We start from the raw sequence: 23,830 nt of genomic DNA, 5'->3' as shown, positions 1-23,830 counted from the left end.
TTTTTACCCCTTTGTTTAACGTTGCAAGATAGAGCCTTCGCCTTGGCAGAGGTGTGCCCGCTATGAGGGCTTTTCAAGTTGTGGATACATCTTTATTATAAAACCCACAGACAATTTGCTTTGTGGCCTTTCTTTGTCCCGGAGTGTAAAAGTAGTGTCGACACCTGAGAGGAGGTGTTGAGGGTCAGTCTGATGCACTCCGGGTCCCAAAGGAACTGGTACCAAAGCGTAGTGGTCATTACTTAATTGCCGTCCAACTGGCCTGGCTGGTTTAGCTCGCTTATATATGCTGATGTGGACATGGTTTTCTAACACAGTGCAGCCCTCAAAGGCGAATGCTGAACAACCAGCTTTGCTGAAAAAGCCCCTTTCAAAGAGAAGAGGTTTCCTCCTTCATCTTAGAAAGAAAACAATGCCTTGGACCATTTCGGTTATTTACTCTGCTGTTCTTCTTCTCTTCTTCTTCTGGAATTTGTTTTACATACTTATCATCCGCAGGTTTCGACTCTCTATGTTCACACATGTAAAATGCCCAAATAAACCAATCCTAGAGTAGTATGTGAACTCAATTTGGCCATTATTTTAAAATGTGCCATTGATGGACTCAAATTTCCCACAATGCAATTCAGAACAGAACTAGAGAGCAGCTCACATTAGGGAACATTTAAAAAAAGATTACATTTAATTGTGAGACACCTCGAGACAGATCCTGGGAATATTCTTGAAAAATAGCCCATGAATAAATTAGCAGATTAGTTTCACACAACCAAGAAATTGAATCTAGAATTGAGAAATTATAATTTTCATGTCAAACCTCAAATATGATTGCTTGCTGACATTGGTCATTAAACTGAACATCTGCTATTTGGCCACCAAAATGGCAGCCGTACAACAATATCACGCAATAATATCATTGTTAAGTTGCCCATATGTCCGTCTCATTGTCCATCTGTCAGCCTCAGTGTGAAACTAAACTATGTTCCAGGTCACCGTACAGATTGTGCCAAAGCTACTGGAAATTACACACACACACACACACACACACACACACACACACACACACACACACACACACACACACACACACACACACACACACACACACACACACACACACACACACACACACACACACACACACACACACACACACACACACACACACACACACACACACACACACACACAAACACACACACACACACACACACACACACACACACACACACACACACACACACACACACACAGTGCTCTCTCTTTGCTGACAGAAGGGCTTGGAGAGTGGGTAATGAGAAAAGGTTCACTTGCATGGACGCTCACGTCAGCACTCCTGCCAGCTCGACACACACACACACACACTCACAGGAAAAAGCTGCGACACTGCAATACACCTTTAACAAACACTTGCCAAAACACTAATCTTAAATTTCTCCTCCTTTTATAATGTAATCTTTATATTTTGTAACTGTTCTTGTTTTTCTTGCTTGATCCTTCTGCCGGTGAATAAATCTTCTACCGAGACATAACAATTTGATTTCATAAACAACCCACACTGAGATCTACTAGAGCTTGTTAATGTTAATTTATCAGTTTGAGTTTTGAAAATTCTGTATTGTTTCTTTTATCGTTTTTTTAAATTGCACACAAATGTTTTGGTCATTACTTTAGAGCAGGTGGATATTTCATGTTGCTTCATTTCCGAGCTCCCTGGTTCCACTTTAAAGGTTATTGTTTTCAAAGCCTGAAGCAATGGAGACTGCAGACCCCGTAGGTCATGTGACCTTATTGTGACTTAATTATGTTTAATTGTTCGAGAACCTCCAGCGGCTTTAGTAGTTCTGACAAAAACAAAATGAGGAAGTCAGGTGACGTAGTCTGAAGGGCAGTAAAGACAGGAGGAGGTGGGTGTGGACGGATCAATAAAACATAGAACTTTCACTCGGGAGATCCACTTCTCTTAATTGGATGCTTGTCCTTTTTTCACCTTTGTGTTGCCGAGAAAGATGGAAGAGAAAGTGTCGGGTTGGCAGGTCATTAAAACTGAGTGAGACAAGGGAGAGAAGACTTAAACTCAGGGCGGCATATTTAGAGCTGCAGAAAAGATGTGGGATCGTTTTTTTATGCTGTGATGCAGGGTCATACTTGAGCCCTGCCTGGAAACCCTCCCACCTGTTTGCACATCATACAGATACAGTAGGGATATACTTATATATGTATATATTTATCCTAGTTCCAGTGTATAGATCTGTCCTTTGGCCCCGTGTGTGAAAGTCACAGATGTAAATAGAAGCCTGGTGTATTTATATAGAACTGGCCGGCTGCCTGATTGATCTGAAACGTTACCCTGCCCAACAATCTGTCCATGAGACCGCAAATACACACACGCACACACACTTGCATACAGGTGTATAGTGGCACGTGTTTTCCAGTTAGCAAGACACACACTCAGAAAGACTCTGATGTGTACGTACCACACTGCCCGCTCGCTAACTACACAACAGCTGAGGTGCTATAGAAACAGAGAGCTTTGTGTTTGTGTGTGTGTGTGTGAGTGTGAGAAATGAAATCCTTCTGTTCCCACTATTTCAAAAATGCCATCTTGTTTCCATGTAAGATATTATAGTTTTCTTTAGAGATATTTATATCAGTTTTTAAATGTATTTTGGTAATTGTGACGAGAAGCATATAAGCAGCTAAAAATGACAAAATTACACAACTTTGTTTTTTTTGTACGTGTAGATTTAAGAAATCAGAGTCAGTTGTGTGTTGTGTTAACTAGAGACCAACCCAGATGGAGTTTTAGGAGCCTTGTATGTGATAACAAGGATTAGGATGTAAAAAATACCCTCTGCTGATCCATATATAAAATAACATTTGGCACTGTTTCAAATCCTTTATCCTCCATCCTGACAAAGAAATGTAAGGTTTCACAGTTTAAGCATAAACCTAAATAATAACAATGGTAAAATTACTATGGATTAAAAGAAAACAAAAATACAACCAAGTATATTCGACGACATTTTATTTGGTTTACTACAAAAAATGGGAACCACATGTTCTGCCTAGTTGTTTGTGTGGAATAAATGTTTTCATTCTTAAACATAATCGTTGTTTCCAGTATGTCTGTGAAATTCTGATATCAAACCATATTCAATAAATCGATCCGTCACACTTCAGCCCCCCCCCCCCCCCCCCCCCCCCGACCCACACCATCATTACAGCTGCATTTCTCAAGTGTGTCATGAATTAATTGGTTAAATCTCCACGCTCCTGATTTGTGTTGGTTAAAAAATGTCCTTTGTAATTTCTCAAAGGACAGAAAATGATGATTATTTTTAAACCGTTGCTCCGGGGCTCAGCTGCACATGTGGGCCGGCTACAATGGCTGCATTTGTTCCTTTCAGTTGTATTAGTTTAATTTTAGTTTCTTTTGGTTTCCTGGGTTTTGTACTTGGCCTTTTGCTTCTTCCTGAGCAACACTTTGTCCTAAAACTCTTTGTTAATTATTTTATTTATTCATTTATTATTATTATTATTTATTTTTTCCCAAAGACTTTGAATTTGTGACACTAGAGCTTTGTTGGCTGGGTGTCCTGGTACTTGTATTCGTCCTGACAGGAGCTCATTAGCATCCCGTCAGTCGGCTCGCTTGTTCTGAGATGTGGACAGGTTATCGGCTGCCTGGCTGACATCTAATAGGCAGGTGACCAAAACAGTATTTCTTTCAACATAGAGATTAGTGGGTGGTGCGCCCATCGGCTAATCTATGTGCTGTGTCAGGCGGTTTCAGGAGGATAGAGCCACAATAATAGTCATTTATTCCAGAGGATAGTGAGCGAGCCAGCACTGCAGCTGTGATGGAGCTATTTGAAGTTGTGCTTCGGGAAGGAGCTCGGTTTGATCATCACTCCAGCACTAGTTCAACCTGATTAATGTGTCAGTTTTTTTTTGTTGCATCATCATGGTCCCAACCCATATCAGTCCGTCTGTATCAGAGGACTGTTTTCTGGTGTCCTGTATATTGTCCTCTCTCGTTTCTCTCACACTTTGTCCATCTGTCCTTCTGACTCTGTTTCTTTGGGTCGGCCTCTCGGTGTGTCCTTAGCTGCAGTAAAAGATAGCATGACATTTAAAACAGCAGGATACACTGCTGCTGGGCACTGTGTGCCTAAATGTCAGCTTAGCCGACTGTTTATGGACCCTCCCCGGCCTCCCTCCAACCTCCCCCCTGTCCTGCTCTCTTGCCTTTGTGTTTTTGTTGTAACCCTCCTCCTTCAACCACCTGTGCTTCTTTGCAACCTCCCACCTCCATTCTCCCAAAACCTTTATTCATCTAACCTTTCTAATATACCTCCACCTACCTTATTGTCAGGCCAGCACACTTTCTGTCTACTGATAATTGAGAGTCTGGTTTAGTAATATTTCAGGATTTATTGGTTATTATTGGCTGATATGAGACCAATATACAGACATATCAGGGTTCGTGTTTGCAGCTCAAACGTATGTAACAGAATATATAACGTGGAAAAGATTCGCATTTATGTTTATGGTTGACTGAAAAAGTGTTTATTTTCTTAATTCAAGGTTTATATTTGGTTGTTAATGTGTTTTTTACGTTTCAAGTCACAATTACATTTCTTTATCATTAGGGTTTGATGATGACAACTTTTTTAAATACTCATTTGTAAATATATCATTATTGGGACTGTTTACTCCCTAATATCAGCTGAGCTCCTCAGAAATCCACACCAGTCAGAATCTGTTGGTAACAGTATCACTGTTAATGTTTACAGCAGCACAGCTCAAAGTCTGTGACCCACTGACTCATGCGTGTGTGTTTCTGTGCGTTCAGGATCATCCACGAGGACGGTTTCTCTGGTGATGACGTTAAGCAGTACAAGCCTGTCGTGTTCAGCAACACCATCCAATCCCTGGCTGCCATCGTCCGTGCCATGGACACACTGGGGCTGGAGTACGGAGACAAAGAACGCAAGGTCAGCACTCGTTGAGTCCTCTCTCCAGTCACGTCTACCATGCACACACACAATGGAATCACACACACGCAACAATGATCACTACAGCAAACTTCAGTTTCCACATTTATGGTGTTTAATGATGTGCAGCCATATTAATATGTGGCAGAGAAACAAGGAAATCACAGTTTGTTGATAATCTCCAAATGTCCTGAGCTGTGAACTGAATAAAGCTGATTGAAGAAGTCAACATGGACGACTGAGCCGAGGTTCCAAGCGCTCAGCATCCCGTCCCGAATGCAGCAAGTAGCCACTGGATGGATGCCATAAGAACTGATGGAGTTCAGGGAGAGGGCACTGTGTGCTTTATACAGAGTTACTGTCTTTCATACAAAGTACCCGGAGTCCAGCTCTCGTATTTGCCCTGGTAACATATCTCTGAGCTAGACACCAATCTCCTCCGACACCGGGTCCTTGCTACGACCTCTTGGAAAGTGATATGTCACATAATGTTGATGGGATCAGTTTAATAGTGATTGTGTCACTGCCAGTGCAGCAAGAGGCTGGAGTTAAAACACAAAATATCTTGTCCCTATGTGCAGTTGCAATGGGTATGGTATATGTATACAGTACGCATGCAGTGACCTGTTGGAGGAAGGTGTTGTTAATGTATGTGTTACAGTACTTTGTTATGGAGGGATGAAGGCTGGTGTTAGATCCTCACAACAAAACTGTTTCTTCATCACCCAGATGGATAATGAAATGTTTTTATGCAACAGAAGTTACTCTGTAGTTCTCAATTTCTATTAGTATTTGGTGATAGTAATAGAAACAGTAATAAGAAAACAGCATAATGTCAATTTATACTTTTCACTATTGATTAGAGACCGACCAGTTTTATAAGAAGATATTCTCATTATACAGATACATGGGTTTTGGTCTTTATGTTGTTTGATTTACACGCACACTTACAGAAATGAGATGCTTCACACCATATTTAGCTAGTTTTTATCTCTTGGCAGGAAAACAGAAACAATATAAAACAGATTAACAACTTCTCTCTTAAATCAATATCGGCATCTTCCCCAGAAATCTTTTATCTGATGACGGTGGTTGCAGAGAAGTAATGGCATTTTGAAATCATTACCTAATCCTATGCTTTGGCCTCACATTTTTACGGTCAATACAGTCTTTCCTTCTGGATGGACTTGAGCCTGAGCAGCTAACTGGGGCTTTGACGTCGTTATTGAGTGTCAGCTCTTCATCATCAGCCAGAGTCTTTCATTTATGATTCTGTCTACATCAGCACTGATACAGAAGTTAATGGGACCGGCTACCAACCAACTCTGTCCTCCTTGTGCCAAAATTCCTTCATTCTAAGTTAGCTGTGCCTCTAAATCCCAAAGCACACAAGTTCAGTGTACGTATGATACTCTAATTGAGGATTATGAGTCTAATCCGGCGAAGAGCATCAGTTGTATCTCAACACAGAGCAGTAGAAAGAGGTTAATTAAGTGTGTAAGGGTCATGGAGACGCAGCGTTGCATTACAGCGCCACTGTCCCTTGCTGTCCCTCGCTGTCCCTCGGTTCTCGTACCACACGCCACCAGAGTCTTTAAGACATTAATTTAGTGTACGAGTGAGAAGGGATGTTTAAAATGGTTTATTGTTTTTTATTCACTATATTTTTGCAGCTCACATTTATTAACACATCTGGAAACGAAAGATAACTTGTATATATAAAGAGGCACATTCAGATGCATCATGTGTAGTAACAACTTCTTTAGTCATTCTCATATAATAGTAAGTTAATGAGGTGTTGAATGATTGATAGCTTACTACTCCAACATGAAAACCTCCTTCCTATGAGAAATACTCAATTATATCAACAAACAATGTGCTGTATATAACACACTTATTGTATTTATAGCAACGCAGTATATGTATATTCTGTGGGTCCCTCTGTGCCTGACACACATCGATGGATAGATAGACCGATTTTTCAACCACTCACACCCTGCCTTCCCCGGCCTTCACCTTATCCAAAGACACTGTACATTTTTAATCACAATGAAGCTGTTGATACTGAGAGTACAGAGCTGAAATAACAGTACACCTATTGATTAGGAAATGATGTGCGTGCGTTTGTGTGTGTGTGTGTGTGTGGGTGTTTAATATCTCTGTATTGTGTTTCTACACTGAGATGCAGCAGTGGATCTAAGGCTGATGAATCCATACATACTAATGCCTTTTGTCTTTAAAGCATTTATAAGTTCAACGGCCCTCAACCGCTGCTGAAACAGCAGAATAGATTGTGGCGGGGTTGTGTCATTAAAGTCTCATTCAGATACAATACAACTCTGCATTAAGGAGCTGTGCAATATTGTTTATTCTATACAAGGGAGTTCTGCTTTATTATTGCTACTTTCGCTGAGTTTCATCACTCTTGTTTAAAGATATTATTAGAACCTTGAAATCTTGGACAAAAACCTAATAAGGTGTTTACCTGCTAATATGATGGAGATTATGATCCAAGGAGAAGGAGAAGTATTTTGATTTCATTCATCATATTTCCCTGTTCTGATATGTATTACTATTTATTTATATTTGTGATTACAGGTAATAGTACTCTGTAGAGTCACACAACAAATTAAACATACAACTAGTGTTATAACTAGTTACTGCATTAAGCATAAAGATGAAGGATGACAGAAAGGTGTTGGACCAAAAAGCAAGTGCTAAAGGAGAGAGACGTATTGAGCTGGATATGAAAGCCGGGAGGAATCGCAGGGAATGAGGAAAGAAAGCTGATTATTTACGAGAGAATGGAGAGAATGTGACAGACGAGAAGCAGACAGAGACCAGCCTGAGCCGTGTTTAAACTTCGCTCTACGTTTGACTTCCCCTTAAAGTAACCAGGAGACGTCGAGACATCCTCCTCACACCAAGAAGAGACGGAGAGTATAGATAGACACCCACTGAATTAATAAAATCCAGATCTTTTCAGATGTTGTAATAGAATTTGTATAAATATTCCTCAATTTCTTCTTGCAACTCCATTCCTCCCACTTCAGTTTCCAGTCTCTCTCTAACTATCATCCTAACCCTTTCTTTTCAGTCATCCAATATATTCAACTCCATCTGTCCCACCTTTTTGTTTTTTTCTCTTGCTTGCTTTCACCTCATCTCATGATAGCACCCACCACTACCACCACCACCACCACCACCCCACCCCCATCTGTTTCCCCTGGTCTTGGCTAGTTGCTGTGGTAACCCAGTATTTTGCCTTCCTTTCAACACATTCCGCCAGCCCATGTCCAAGGGCGGCGTGACACACACTGTAGAGACACACACACGCAGCGATGTCGGGCTCGGAGCAGGATGCTTGTTGTCGCCGATGTTTGAATCTTTTGAGCAATTTTTACTCACTTGTCATAGAAGAAGTTCCTCCAGCAATTTTGACTAATTGTTAAAGTCTCGTCATGTATCGTGCACTGGGATGATGAACTCACTGATGAATTGAGTCCTACTATATCCTGGAGAAATTATTCTTCATTTTGATTAGTGGTCGCACTGTGGGACCTGCAAAATAACACATGTAGGACAAGAGTTATTGGTAACGACTTTTTTAACTTCATCATCCTCTCACAGTGGTCGACAACATGACAGCGCTCGGCTGCTTTATGTGAACATTTGTACCGATGGACGTCTGTAGGCAGCTCACAAGTCACAAGTGCCTTTCTAACCCTCACTCCTCCGACAGAATTATGCAGTTCACATTTTGTCTTTCTAACTTTGGTGAGTCTTAGTAACCTCACAGTCAATTTAAAACCTGGCATCAGACACAATACACAAAAAATAAGGGACGCATATAAATTGAAATAAATCAACCTATTGTACATTTTATCCATTCAGTATTACATTTAATGTTGAATTTTTTTTTCTTAATTCAAATTCTATATATTTTTTTGTATTTGTGTTTTGGTTTAACTGTAAAAAATCAAGTATTGATTAAGTCTTTGCCATACAGGCCGATGTATCAGTGTCACACTTGTATCTATACTGGTCGCAGCTCGGCCCCATGTCAGTGGTCTCTCTGCAGTGGGGCCTAATTAATTTGAGATTGTTAGGAACTGCCGAGCTCTCTTTCACCTCGACTGTACTGGTTGTACAGGACCGCAGTTTAATCTTCAGTACCACGAATCCTCTGAATAGCATCAGTGGAGTGTAAGAATGAGCCCAGGGCAAAATCTAGCTTTTATTTATTTATTTTCCTGTTTGTGTGCCAGCTTGTGCATCACTGCCGCATTGGCCTGAGGCTTCATTTTCTGTGTTAATGCTTCAATGCTCCCTCACAATTCACCAGCCTTACATTATGTGTTCACATGTACACTCAGCCTTATTTGTTCAAGGTCGGTAGACCTACTTGTAGAAATACATGAAGTCAGCGGTAGACCACACACAAACTGCACAAACTTGAGTTTAGGATCAACTACATATTTTTGGTGTGTCAAGAAAACACATTCCTTCATTAAAATCTGTATCATTTGGTCACATCAGCTTTTTCGGTGCTGTCTGTCAACACAAACTGCCACGACAGAGATAATGGGGGACAAATTGTTTGCAGTATAATTGGCTCCTACCTCTCGTTCCTGTCCTCCTCATTACAAGGGCCTGATGAAGAGTAGGACACAGCTGCGGGATTCACACACACACACACACACACACACACACACACACACACACACACACACACACACACACACACACACACACACACACACACGCACACACACACACAAACTGATGACAGAAAAACACTTTGTTTCTCAATGGACTCCTGAAGGGAGAAAGGGGGAAGCAGACAAGAGGGAGATGGAATGAACAGAGGCTGGAGATGAAGTGGCAGAAGAAGCAGAACGAGAGACAGAGAAAGTGAGAGGGAGGGAGCGAGCTGGCAGACAGGTTGCTGCCTGTTGTTGTGGAAACCAACTGGTTATCCTCACGAGTTGGTCTGTGTGTGTGTGTGTGTGTGTGTGTGAGAATGGTAAGGTGGGGGGGTATGGGAACAACGCCCCTCTGATGATAATGTTCCCTCTGCTCGTTATCAACCTGCACGTGAACACACTTTAGTGTTGTGTAAAGTGGAGGTAAGTGTGACAGGTTTACTGCTTCCTGAGTTTTGGCTTTCACACAAACATTTACCAAGATTCACTCATTTATCTCTGTATCAACACAACAGCAGCTCGACAATAAGAAAACACAATCAACACACTGCACAATTAACAGCAGCAATCAACACAAGTTACAACAAAAACGAGGGTTAGGGATTGGGTTATAATACCAATATAAATGCAGTTGGTTCAACTATAAACTCCGTGCCTTTTAAGTGCCATATTATCACTTTTATTTTACCAATATTTTGAAGACTAAATAGAGAGTTGGCCTGGTTTAAGAAGTCCTTCAAATTTCCGAGCCCATTTTCTTTAGTGTAAACTGCTGATGAGGTAAATGTTTTGACTCGTATTGCAATGCAAGTCATGTTTTTACGGATTATAACGATGGAATTCTGTTTAAAGCCTTATTATATTCAAAATTTGTCAATGTCAACAAATCCAATGTAAACAAACCGATGATAAAATCACCACAAACCAACCAACCAACATCCATTATCCATCCATCCATTAACAACAACCCCACAGTGTTTAAAATTATAATAATTAAAAGCTTTACAAATATTTGGATTATTATTGAGTTAAAGAGACCCTTTTTTTGTTTTCCATTACACTGACTTTTGAAAAAGGGATATTTCCAAGTGCCATAATTGTGAGGAACAAACACCACATTCATTCAAGCTGTGTATAGATCTAAAAGGTTAAAGATGGACATTGATTAGGCAGCATGTGACTTTCAGTCATCACAACAGAGCATGAGCATACTGCTGTACACCAGGCTTAATGCCTTTGTCAAGAGTCTCTGTCTCTGTGTGTGTGTGTGTGTGTGTGTGTGTGTGTGTGTGTGTGTGTGTGTGTGTGTGTGTGTGTGTGTGTGTGTGTGTGTGTGTGTGTGTGTGTGTGTGTGTGTGTGTGTGTGTGTGTGTGTGTGTGTGTGTGTGTGTGTGTGTGTGTGTGTGTGTGTGTGTGTGTGTGTGTGTGTGTGTGTGTGTGCGCGCGCTTAAACCAATGACACACACATTTTTGGTTATTGATTATTGTGAGTCTTTGAATCAGCTTGTGCTGCATGTGTGTCACTATAGATTCCTTCCCGCTAGGTTAAGAAGGTCATTGACTGGACAGAGCCTCCACTCAGCCCCTTTCAGATGTTGGACCTTTTTGTGTGCGTGTGTGTGTTTGCATGTGTGTTTGAAGTGTGCATCAGTCTGCCTACCTTCCTGCACGCTTTGATTTCTCCTGATCTCTCTCTCTCTCTCTCTCTCTCTCTCTCTCTCTCTCTCTCTCCCTTGTTATTTTCAGCTTCCTTCTTTTGTCTTTCCCCTCCTTACTTCTTCTGACCTTCCTTCATTCCCCTCTTCCCCTTTTTCTCTCTCTTTATCTCACTTCCTTCCTCATATCCCCATGTCACTCTCTCCCCCTCTTGTCCCCCACATCTCAATCTCCCTCCTCTCTCATATTACATATCTCTCTTGTCATGTTTCCCTCTCTCTCTCTCTCCATCGTCTCTCATTGAAACCTGTCAGGAGACTTTCACTGTCTCCTGGTCCATTCGCTCATTGATCCAACATCGCTTTTTATACGACTCCTATCTGATTGGTTGGTTCGGTCGATCTCAGCTGTGATAAGAGATCATGAGTTATTGAGATACAGCAGCTGGCCAATTAACACACACACACACATACACACAAGCACGGACGTGTGTGTGAACAGAGAGATTGGGAGAACAAAGATTCTGCTTCATGAAAGTGAGATCGTCGTGGCTGAGATATGAACCGTATCCTAGCAACAGAGAGGACCATGATCCCATACCTGAGATTTGGGGAGTTTGTTTCTTTAATAATTTTTTTTAAACACAAAGTTTCCTTCCTGGTTACAGATTCTGATACCTGGCCAACTTAGGTTAATACACTGATGTGATTTGCATTTGAAAAAATAACAGCTCATTTTAACAGCTGTAATCATTATTGTGTGGCCTTGCTCAGGCAATTCCATAGACATCCTTTTATCATCTAGTTTGACAGTCATAACTGTAACGAAGTGCTTTTTGAGATTGCTCGTGTTGTAATTTGCGACACTGGGGCCACACCTCGAAACTGAAGTCTTGCATACACTGCATGTCGCCGTTGTGGGACTTCCCATTGTGAAATAACTCTGGCTGAAGCAACACTACCAGAAATCTCCTTTTCTTCGCTGTGCTAACATACTAACATAGATTTGCATCCTCACCCATGTCAGCCCAGCATTTCAGTACACACGTCATTTTAGTTTTCACAGAAGAAGAGATAGCTGTTTGTGGCCCAATGGCAATTGTCAGCCAAGAGCTTACTGCGACTTAGAGAGTGGAAGCTGCCTCTCTGTGCTGGAGCATCATGGCTTGGTTCATTGGCTTGTCTCCTTCTGGCTGGGACCTTCTTGTGTGCAGTTGGCATCTTACATTGTCCAGAGACATGCAGATTGGGTGAACTCACCACTCTGCTTTGCCTGTAGGTGTGAACGAGAGTGTAAGTAAGTCTTTTTGTGTGTGCCAGCCCCTGCGATAGACAACCATTGAATTCTGGGATAAAATCCAGCATCCTGTGACCTCGAACAGGCTAAGCGGTTTAGAAAATGGTTGGATGTCTGACTCAATAACATCTCAGTGACTCTGCCTGAGGAGAAACCAAGCACTAAACATCCCACCAAGTGTGTGAGTTATTCAAATGTTATGTCCGGTGACCTGTTGAACATCTGATTTCGTTTCACTTCAGTTTGGACACACTGGATGTGATTAGTCACTGCATTGATTGCAATTCGTCTAACTTGCAGAGTGGATTGCCATGTCATTTTCTACACCGTCAGTGATGATCCCCAGATGGTGAATCCTAATGACCTGAGTGGTCCTCTGACTAAGCTAATGTTAGCATTTAGCACATAGACACAGCCCAATGCCTCACTGAGTTATTCGCAGGGCTCTAGACTCAATGTTTGGTTGAGTGTTTCTCGCTGCTGTAAGTGTTTCAACCTTGTTATTCAATCAGTGGGCAAAATGCATCCATCCATTATGTGGATTCGATCCCAGCTGACTTTGGCCGAGAGGCAGGGTACACTGTGGACAGGTCACCAGCATATCGCAGGGCTGACACAGGGAGACGAACAACCACTCACTCTCACATTCACGCCTACAGGCAGTTCAGAATCTCCAATTAACCTGCATGTCTTTGGACTGTGGGAGGAAGCTTGAGTCCTCAGAGAAAAAACCCACACAGACAAAGGGCAGCAACTCCACATAGAAGGTCTCTGGTCGGCCGACAGTTTCGAACCCAGAACATCTCGTTGTTTGGAAACAGTGCCAATCATGCTCACTTTCCTGCCCCAGACCAAAGCCAATCATTTTATATTATTTTTGCACAGTCTGGAAGATACGGATTTTGAGATCTGTTTGTAAAATTTGTATTATTATTTAATTAACGAAGTAATCAGTTGTACACACGTTATATTAGAGGGGGAGTCTTATTAAATACCCAAAAGAAACACCTGGGGTGTGTGGGTGTGTTTTCTGTGTATGTGTGTGTTGTAACCCCACTTACTGCAGCTGCAGCCTCTCATTGCTTTGCCCTCGTATCTTCCCTATGTGTGTGTCTCTGTGAACCTACAGTGCCTTGTAGATAAAGTCTGTGAAATATGTCAGAGTGTATAACATCATACATGCTCAGAGAAGGCCCTTTAGGGGAGGCAACATATACACACTCACAAGCACACACAGCTAGTTCTCTACCAGACCTTTATAAATTACCCTGTAGCTCTCTGAAACCACAGATAGACTCTCACACAGACACACACACACACACACACACATTTAGTACAAACCCTCTTTCCTGCTAACCTCCTCACTGTGTTTCCAGACCGGTGCTTCATATGACAGGCACATGGACCTGTCTCACCTCGCCAAGCCACAACACTGCTGAGAACAGGAGCTAAGAAATGAGCTTCTGTTCAATTATAAAATCTTTCTTTCTCTGAGCTAACGTGAATGAGCTGTAAATAGGAACTTCGGTCATTGAACTATAAGGATGTTCCTAATAACAAATTTACTGCTCTATTAAAGAAAATGGCATTGGAGCAGAGTAAACTTACTTAAATACTTACGAACTGCCCAGGTTTTACAAAAGTCACCAGCCCCACTTATCCTACCCTACGGGCAGAGGAGGGCTGCAGCCCCAGTTAGTGCCGATGGCTGTGTAGCATCTCAGGAACAAAAAATAACCTGAGTGAAATAATATGTAGTTTAACTGATTAATTATATCTGGTACCGACTAGCACATCCCTAATATCCACTGATACACAGACTTAATACTGGGACTTAAACTGAAAACCTTCTCTATAGATAACACGAATTTAAGGGGAATTTAAAGTTTTAACTTAACTCAGATTATGGACATGAAGAGAAAAAGGTGTTAGATTAAGTATATAAATATAACTGTTATCATTTGCTGTCTTTCTGACGACCCTATCACCAGAACATCATCATTTTTTGGAAGGTTTATTTAATGTAAAATAAATTCCTGCTCATATGCTTGTGATTAGTCAGTCATGAACTGGCATTTACTCATGTGTGCGTCCTGTAGTAGCCTTTTCTCCGGGGATGTGTGTAGGTGACCTCAAGGATTCGGATCTCAGGTGCTGTGAGAGACAGAACATGGACCCTACTCCCCTGAGAGTGTGTGGGGGCTCCCTCAGGTGTAAAGAATGATGAATATAGTGAGGGAGGAGAAAAGAGCACAGGGCGGGAGGGAAGGAGGGAAGGAGGGAGATGCTCCTGAGGGGTTAGCACACTGCCACACCATGATGCCACTATGTCTGTGAGTGTGTGTTTGTGTGTGTGTGTGTTGGCCTACGCAGAGTGGATTATGTTGATAAAGCAACCTGCATTGATGTCATCACATTTCCGTTCCTCTGCAAAACAGCCAAATGTCATTATTTGCTGCCTCAGTTCAGATACAGTGTACTGCTCAGTATACAGTAGCCGCTGTTTGCAAACACACACAAACACACACACACACGCACGCACACATAGTGGCATCATGGTGGTTTGAGCGGTGGGATGATAAATGCCATGAGGTGAAACACAATTACCAGCTGATAGATTTTGACTTACTCTCAATACCAAGCTGGCTGCGGCTTTAGTCGCTCGGGTCGTATGAGGCCATTGTGAGCAGAGTTTCACTGCAGTGTTTTTATTTAATCAATTCACTCTATTGCGTAAAAGCAGACAATACCATTGTGTACTTTATACTGTATATGTAAGTATTGACAATTTGAAACAAGAATTTTAATGGAAGCAAAAACAAGTATACTGAATGTTACACTTCTTGTATTTCATACCGTTATGAACCAACATTCTTCTGTTTTGTTGTGACTGAATTCCTCTCTGTTCTGTGCTCAACGTGTCGGCCAACTGCTGGTGCAGCTAATTAGGCCAGGCTAAAAATAGACGCCTGCTTATAAGATATATCATCTCTGTCATACAAAGCCTAGGAAGTGCAAATCTCCTGCCTCCTGGCTGGTCAGAATTTTTCAGAGCGTGGCCAACCACGTCGCCTCTTTTTTAATTGATTTGTTCAAATATATAATTTTTTTTAATCATGTATGTAAGTCACTCAGTAAGGTGCATGCCATCACCAAGACCCAATAGACCCCAATCAAGTTGCATAAGCTCATTATTCTCCAAATATTCCTGTTATTTTTCATCCCGATCTTTTTAATATTCCCTCGGGAATCTGTGAAAATGTCAAAAAACACAATGTTGAAGAAAGAAAGAAGGTTTCCTGGATCCAGCCCCAACTTTAATTGATTGTGATGAAGCCCAGAAACCTTCCACCAGATTCCGTGGAAAATTGTTCCGCAGTTTTTGCGTCATCCTGTTGACAAACAAACAAACAAACAAACAGACCAGCAGAGAAACGATCAGACAGGGGTGAACACATAACCAGCTTGACAGAGGTAAAAATATCCATCCATGGCAACATTAATATGCTTGAGCTTGCGCTAGCAGTTTCCCATAAATAGCCCCAAACTGTTGAGAACGAAGTTAGCCAGTTAATTATACCTGCCTCAATATAGACCCTAATATAATTAAAGTATGATGCTGTGGCTGCTCAGTGCTTCCTGCTCTGGTATCATGAATTAACACGATGAGTCTGTAAAAACCACGACTAAGATAAGAAACTTCAGCAGCTCAAAAAGCAGGTACACATAAGAAATGATGACAACTGACGGCTCTGTGACGCTTTACCTTCGCATAGCGGTGGTTTAAGCTAGATGCTAACGCTAGCATGCGTAAATGCAATGACAATGCTAACAAATTGATGTTAAGTCAGTATAATGTTCACCATGCTAGTTAACTGTGCTAGAAAATTTGTGCCTGATGGGAATGTTGTTAGTTTTGAAGGTATTTCTGAATCAAGCAAAGTGTTTGAGAAATACTCACTTTGATTAAATGGTGGCACTAGAGTCAATTCAAGTGACTACCTGTAATTATAATGCATCCTGAGGGAGACATTATTTTATCATATTCCATGCATAGATATAACAATTATGTTTCTGTACCTTCCTCTGTTGGGTCCTAGTTTTGCTGCTTGGTGACGTACATATTTCCCTGTACACACAATGTACACATACTCACATATAGTGCATACACTGAAGGCAATGGAAGTGTGGGCAAGTGTGTGTGTAAGTGTGTGTGTGTGTTTGCCTGCTGTGTCTTGTAGATGTAAATTATGCAGGACATTTGAATCTATATTTGATGAAAGCCTCTTATTTGGAAAGCAGGCATTTGACAGAGCGGCGGAGGCTACAGCGGATATCTGTGTATGTGTGGGTCTGTGTGTGTTTGTGCGTGCACATAAATTGCCCTGTGTTCCATTTCATGTGTATGAGTGTATATGCATGTTTCTGTTTATATGTAGTTAAAGGTTACAGCTGTTGAATTTATCACTCGTTGTTGTGTATGTTTGTGTTGTGAGGTCAGCACAGACACTGGCTTGGTCATGCAGGCACCAAATGGAGATATTTTCTTTTTAATAGTGAAGGACTTTGCAGTTAAACCCACCACAACCATGTTTCAGTTGTAAATATAAGGTAGAGGTTCACCTGTTGATTAGCTACTTTACCAAATCCAGCTTCTGTAGTGAATCACCAATCAAAGCAAAAGCTGAAGGAGGACCTGCCTCTGTCAGTGTAGGTGTGAAACGATGTGGGACAGAGGGGTGAGGCAGGATTCCTGTAACACCAGGAATCTACTTTCCTCTCTGAGTTGCTGTAAGTCAGACCTGAACTACTGATGACCTTGATGGCCTTATGACTCTCAGCTGCCCAGGAAGGAGAGAGCTCTTCTCTGCTTCTGTCTTCATTATCTGCGAGAAGGCTGATTATTTCAGACTGTCCTCGGCTTGGCCAGTAAAGCTGGTGTACTGTGGTGGACTGCATGTCCAGGGCCAGAGGTGAGTATTCTCATCCTCTTCTCAGACGACTGTAGGGGCACGAGGAGCCTGATCCATGAGCTGATTGTGGACAAGTTGACACTGAGAATGCGGTGGCTTGTTTTCCTGGGGACTGGAGTATGGATTTTGTGGCCTGGCCGCAGATTTGTGTTGGAGGCTGTATTGGAAATTACCTTTTAGTCGTTTGTTTCTGGATCATGTGGCAATCATGAGAGTCTCAGCCTGGGATATAGTTGACCTCAAGAGACTGAACTAATTATTGAGATAATTATTGCGTGTAAGGTTAAAAAATAGCATACATTATCCCGACTTGCCTCGGGATAATGTATGCTATTTTTTTCTATTCAAATAATATTGAATTTAGACACGCGACAAGAATACACTTGATGAGGCTAAATAAGAACTGGTGTAACAGGCTGCAGTCACAGTAGCTCAGTGAGTGACTTAACACTGTTTCATATTGAGGACTACGTGAACTATAATAATCTATTTGATCCAGCTGGAGAAAAAAGCACAGGACAGAAGCAGAAAGAGAAATTTCATAATTCCAAACATTAAATGACTTAATGAGCTTAATTAATAGTGTCTCCTCTGTTCATCATATACGCTATGAATTAAATTGGTGTTGAAGTTTTGCCAACTCTGAAGTTTGGTCTGCTGTTAGAAAAACTGACCTATAAACTTTGTGTTTACAACACGTGTGTGTGTGTGTGTCAGGCAGCATAATATATTTGCTTGGTCTTGGCTCTGTCTCTCTGTCATGTAATGAAACTGACTCAGTTGTTTTCCAGCGAGGCTCTGTCTACCCTGATCTATGGCAACACACACACGCACACACACACACACACACACAGGCTTGCACGCGCTGACAAAGTAACTCACATACATTTACACCCAATGTCAAAGGTGACACAGTAACATACACAAGGACAGGCACATGACTGTACAGGACATGTACTGTTGATGTACTGCTACGGGCTTCCACATGCTCCCAGCCAGATTTACACCCAGTTTACCTCTTCATTCATGCACAAACACAGTAACACTGTCAGCATGCTATTAATTGTGTTTGTCGAAAGCCACACTCTTTCTCTTCCAGGGTAAAAGCCCGACAGATGGAGAGCTTGAGAGGAGAGCAGTGATAGAGAACGATAACGAAAGATGGAGAATGGCTATGATAAGACAACCAAACAAAGATGTTTAGACAGTGAGAAGAGGCTGGAGGCAAACAAAGCAAAGAAGACCAGACATGTAACGTGTCTTATACCTGCAAAATCTATAGAGTTAATGTGTAGTCAGTAAAGCTAAGATATGTTCCTCTCAGGGGGGTGTAATTCACAAAGACGTTGAGTTGTATGGTCAAGTTGAGAATCCCAATTGGACATCAGTCTACATTATAATCGAAACTAAAGATGCTCAGGCACTGATTTTGAATTTCCAGCATAATGCAAGGGTCAGAGGTTTCCAGAGCAGCACACAGGTTAAAAAAGTAATTTATTTTTGAAGAATGGTTAGTGATATTTGAAGGAGAGCAATTTGAGTGCAGTAGCATGTCGTGCAGCTGGATTGAATTCCGTCCAAAAGATTTGAATTGTTCAGCATAATTCATTTTCCTGGTCCTTTGAAATGGAAATCAGGTGGGCGATGTGGTTAACTCATAGTGGAAAGGTCCAGTATAAACAAATTCAGAATAAAGAGCGGCCTTCAGAGTAGACTGTGTCAGAAACAGGTGTTAAGAAGTGGCTGCTGTTAAAAAGCATTGCGTTATTCACGAGCAGACAGAAGCAGGAAGTGACGTATCAACTGCTCTGCGGAGATCACATGATTTTCTTGACAACAGACAGACACCGGTGTCAGTGTGTATCATCACAAACCCTCTAGACGTCTTTGTCGGTGTCTTCTACCTGTGTGTGTCACCACTTTGTCCCCAGCAGATTTTTGTTTTCTGGAGTATGTCGTGCGTAAGAAGCATCAACACTCACTCGCGGTGAATCCAGCGGGGGTCCCCTGCTGTGTTCACACATCAGATCTTCCAGGACATTATACTTGGAGCCCAGGTGGGGGAAGTCTGCAGAGACCAAGCAGCGTCTCACTCAGACACTCATGCGTTCACACGTGCACTTCCTCCAGAGAAAATATGCTGGATCTGCGGCGTCCAGTGCATGTTTGGAAGCAACTTATGCTTGTCATGCAATATTGATGCACTATGTGGGGACTTGTATTGTGGCCGAAGCTAAACACAGAATTGATTATTATTTTTTAACCTAATTCCGTCGAACGTTTCTATGAACATCTAATCCCTTTGCATTCATCTGTACCTGCGCACGAGTGTGTGAGTGTTTGCACACTGCTCTGGCATTTAGAGGCTAATCAATGCCCTGCTGACTACCGCTGCTAATTGAAGGTTAGCAGATACCATCAGCATGAGCCCCCCCCCCCCCCCCTCTATTTCCCTCTCTCTCTCTCTCTCTCTCTCTCTCTCTCTCTCTCTCTCTCTCTCTCTCTCTCTCTCTCTCTCTCTCTCCCCCCTCTCAGTCTCTTTCTGCCCTTCTCTCTTCCTGTCTTTGGTCGATGGAGCTGTTTGTCCATCTCAAGAGCCACATTATCCAACTGCGAGCACACACACATGCTCACAAACACTCACATGGTGACGCACAACACTTTAGCTTGCTATTAGGGACACATCTTTCTTTTCTACAAACTGGATATTCCAGTGTCACACACACTGTCCTCAATCGGTAACATCACACTGTTGGTAGTGCTTCTCCTCCACAGAGGCACCTCACTGCCACTGAGTGTTATGTGTTAATACATGAACATCTCCATCAGCTGCAATTCCACTGGGGTCGACAGCGGCGTGATGCAACAGCAGCGTTACTCTGCCCTCGCACATTTCACACATCGCTGATTAGTCCTGTTTGTTTTTCAAATAAATGTGATAACCATCAAGTAAATGTTCCCCAGCGATTTAATGAAGTAAACCCTCTTTACATGGTCACATTTAAATGTGAAATATTATAAATTGGGTTTCCAAACGGCCGAGACCACTTTTCCATTTGGTTTGTTTTTTACGACTCAGTGTGTGTGTGTGTGTGTGTGTGGTTGTGTGTGTGTGCGTCTTCACTGTAGCCGTGAGAGAACAGAGCACTCTATGTGATGGGTGAGTAATTCTGATGTCTGCTGTTGCCATGGAACCAATGACACCTGAGAGAGAGGGAGCGAGAGGAAGGCTGGAGAGAAGATGAAGATGAAGATGACCAATGTTGACGTGGAAAGATGAAGAGGGAGGTCAAGGGACAGAGAGAGAGATGAGATCGGAAACATGTACCCTAATCCCACCTGACATGAAAATACGCTCCCTGTGATTGGATAGTACTGGCAGGTGATGAACACATTGAGGATTTATTTTTTATCCCATTAACCAACAAACCCCCAGAAGAAATCGTGTCATGGATTGATATAAAACAGATGTGTGGTTCTATAGTTTAAACGCGGCTGTTTCAGAATTAGCACTGTTTCAAATAGGCAGCTAGCAAAACCCACACAGCAGTTCTCTCCCCAGCCCTACACGGTGGACATTATTCAAGACACTCGTAGACCAGTGAAGACAAAACCAAACAAGAAGCTGGCAAACAGAATTATGCAGCTTCATGGATACGATCATCTTCCATCCGCCTTCTAGAATCTATTTTTTGAACCCGTACAAACAAGAAGAGCATGTGACGTGAGCTGGACGCAGCAATCAGATTTCAATCACATCTCAACGTGGACTCAAAGTAACAGGTTGTGAATATAATCAGGTCAAAATCGTGTCAAGAAACTAGATCTGGACATGAGATGCTTTTTAATTCGAGGTGTACATGCACGTATAGATGAGGGAAGGAGGCCAGTCCTCCATTTTGATTTGATTTAATGTAAACTGCTCTGTGAAAAATAGCATCTCTACTTCCTCCTCCCCTTCGTCTCCCCCTCCTTCCTCCATGTTCTCTCAAGTCCTTCCCCTTTTCCTTCCCCAACCCTCTAATTCATATTCCTTCAATTATTAACATCATAAAAAGCAGCATCTGTCTATACATAAATAATTTAGCGTTAAATGGGGTGTCCCGTGTGTATCAGAGAGAGAGAGAGAAATATAAGACATGGTCCCTTGTGAACATGTGAGCTAGAAAACATCCATCTGTGTCTATGCCCTGTCCATCTATCAAAACATTGACGTATCTGTGTATCTCTCCATCTAACCAGCCGTCCATCCGCCTCAGAAATGCTCTGTATTGTGTCTAAATGGACACTGATATTCGAATATCATTGAGTACGTGGTATGTGTGCACACACTGCCGAGTGCAAATGAGGATTTAAGTGGCACTTACTGTTGGATCAGTTCTAATTCTTCCCCAAAAGCCTCCCTTACTCTCCCTCCAGCTCTTTTTGTGCTGCAATCTTAAGTGCTGCTTCTATTGATCAGCTCGGGGGGGAAAGGCTCAAGGGTCTGTGTGTGTATTTGAGTTTTATGTGTGTACGTGTGTTAGGAAATCACATAACAAGGGCCCCAACGTGTCTGGACTTTTAATGGATACCTCTCTGCCACCATTGGTCGCTTCCCTCTTCCCCCTTCTTTCTCCCTCTCCTTTATCATCTGTCCTCTCTTCTCTCCTCCTCCTCTTAGTCCTCCTTCAAACTTCCCTCTCCAATCAGAGAGTTGGCTTTGGAATTCAATCTGTGGCAGGATTGCTGTTTTTGTTGTTGTCATATACACAAGCTTACCCGCTCTCTGACCCTCGCTGCTGAGGGTTAACATTCAGTTATCCACATTTGTTGTCTCCACCATTTTCTGCTAATTAGTAGAGCAGTAGCTGTATTGATCTCAGATTTTCTTTGTCCTCATGGTCCAGGGTTTCCCATTAGATTGTATCAGTGGCAGTAAAGCGGCGACTGGGGTCAGGCTGATGAGAGTATATGATTGTTATTGGCCAGTGATTGCTCATGCAATGTGCTGTCATGTGCACTCAAATGACAGGTACACAGAGAGGGCAGGTGTCTCAAGCGCGTCACAGGAACATGCACAGTGTTCTCTGTGATTTCCCAGTATTTCCTCAAAGTATAATATCAATAAAATTATAAATAAAAGAGCAATAAATAACGATTGAGTGATACAGAAACTTTTTTGCCAGCACGCTCATGAGCATTTTAAATGGATTAATTATGCAGTAATATCTTATTTCAGTGTTATGAATAAATTCACATGCACGGGTGAAATACATTTTTCATTTGACAGATGCACAGCAAGACATCTAACCTTTGAGGGAAAGAAAAGCAGGAGGGTCCAAAATGGAGGAAGCTGTCATGACTTATTCAAACAATTGGCAGTTGGGAATAACTGGTGCAGAATCCAGAGAAAGCAGAAAGAGGAGCTATCGTGTCTGACTGGTGCTAGCATGCTCCCCAGCTGAACACTTGCTGGCAGTTGGTAGTTTACCCACAAGTCCTGCAAGCTGTCACTTTGTCATCCAGCTTCTGCAGCCAAATGTTTCCGATAGGCAGACAGATCTCACTGCGCCACTTCCTGGTGTTGCGAAGTCTGTCCCGTGTCATGCCGCGTTCATGTATGTGTCTGTGCTCCGGACTTTTGACCTTTTCACATCAGTTCAGATGAATAATTTATGCATCTTTTAGTGTTTCTATTTCAGTTTTGTACTTTGTTCATTGTTATCTCCCTGCACATTTATATCAACGCGCTCGCAGGGCTTGTGACAGAAGCTGTACAGCCGAGGGCCGTGGTGTGGGAGATAAAGACTGAACTGGAGGCTGAGGTGATGAAGAAAGTGACACAAAGAGGAAGTGAGAAGAGGGAAGAGAGAGAGAGAGCGAAGACTTAACGTCTGTATGGTCTGATGTGTTCTTTGTGAGTTCACCGCTATTATGAGTACTGTGTGAGTTCTGTCATGCACATAGTAATTCGCCTCAGCGCTCCCCCTCGCTCTCTGTCCATAGCTGCCTCTCTTCACCATTCTTCTGCCTTCTTACAGAGAGAGGGGGGGGAGGGGGTCGCCTGAATAGAGCAGAGTAATGGGCTGAGTGGTGAGAGAGAGAGTTTGGTGGAAGATGTGTGTGTGTGAATTTGTGTCTATGTGTGTGAGAGCGTGTGGAGTTCGCGTCCAGTTGGCCAAGCAGCGAGTGCATAGCTGCTGCTTTCTAGTCTCGTTCT

The 23,830-nt window shown here is 42.3% G+C and overlaps 1 protein-coding gene across 2 annotated transcripts in view; it reads left to right on the top strand.

Annotated features, from left to right (window-relative positions):
* Positions 1–23,830, top strand: part of gnao1a (guanine nucleotide binding protein (G protein), alpha activating activity polypeptide O, a) — a 74,683-nt gene that overhangs the window by 13,746 nt on the left and 37,107 nt on the right. For both annotated transcript variants that reach the window (XM_062390499.1, XM_062390500.1), the window contains exon 3: positions 4,856–4,997. In XM_062390499.1, the coding sequence (XP_062246483.1) occupies positions 4,856–4,997 (142 nt within the window). The remainder of the gene's footprint in view (positions 1–4,855; positions 4,998–23,830) is intronic.

The sequence above is a fragment of the Platichthys flesus genome, chromosome 6 (genome assembly GCF_949316205.1).
Source record: "Platichthys flesus chromosome 6, fPlaFle2.1, whole genome shotgun sequence".
In the NCBI taxonomy this organism is placed as follows: domain Eukaryota; kingdom Metazoa; phylum Chordata; class Actinopteri; order Pleuronectiformes; family Pleuronectidae; genus Platichthys; species Platichthys flesus.
Note: the sequence above shows the minus strand (reverse complement) of the source record. Positions and strands in the feature narration are given on the sequence as shown.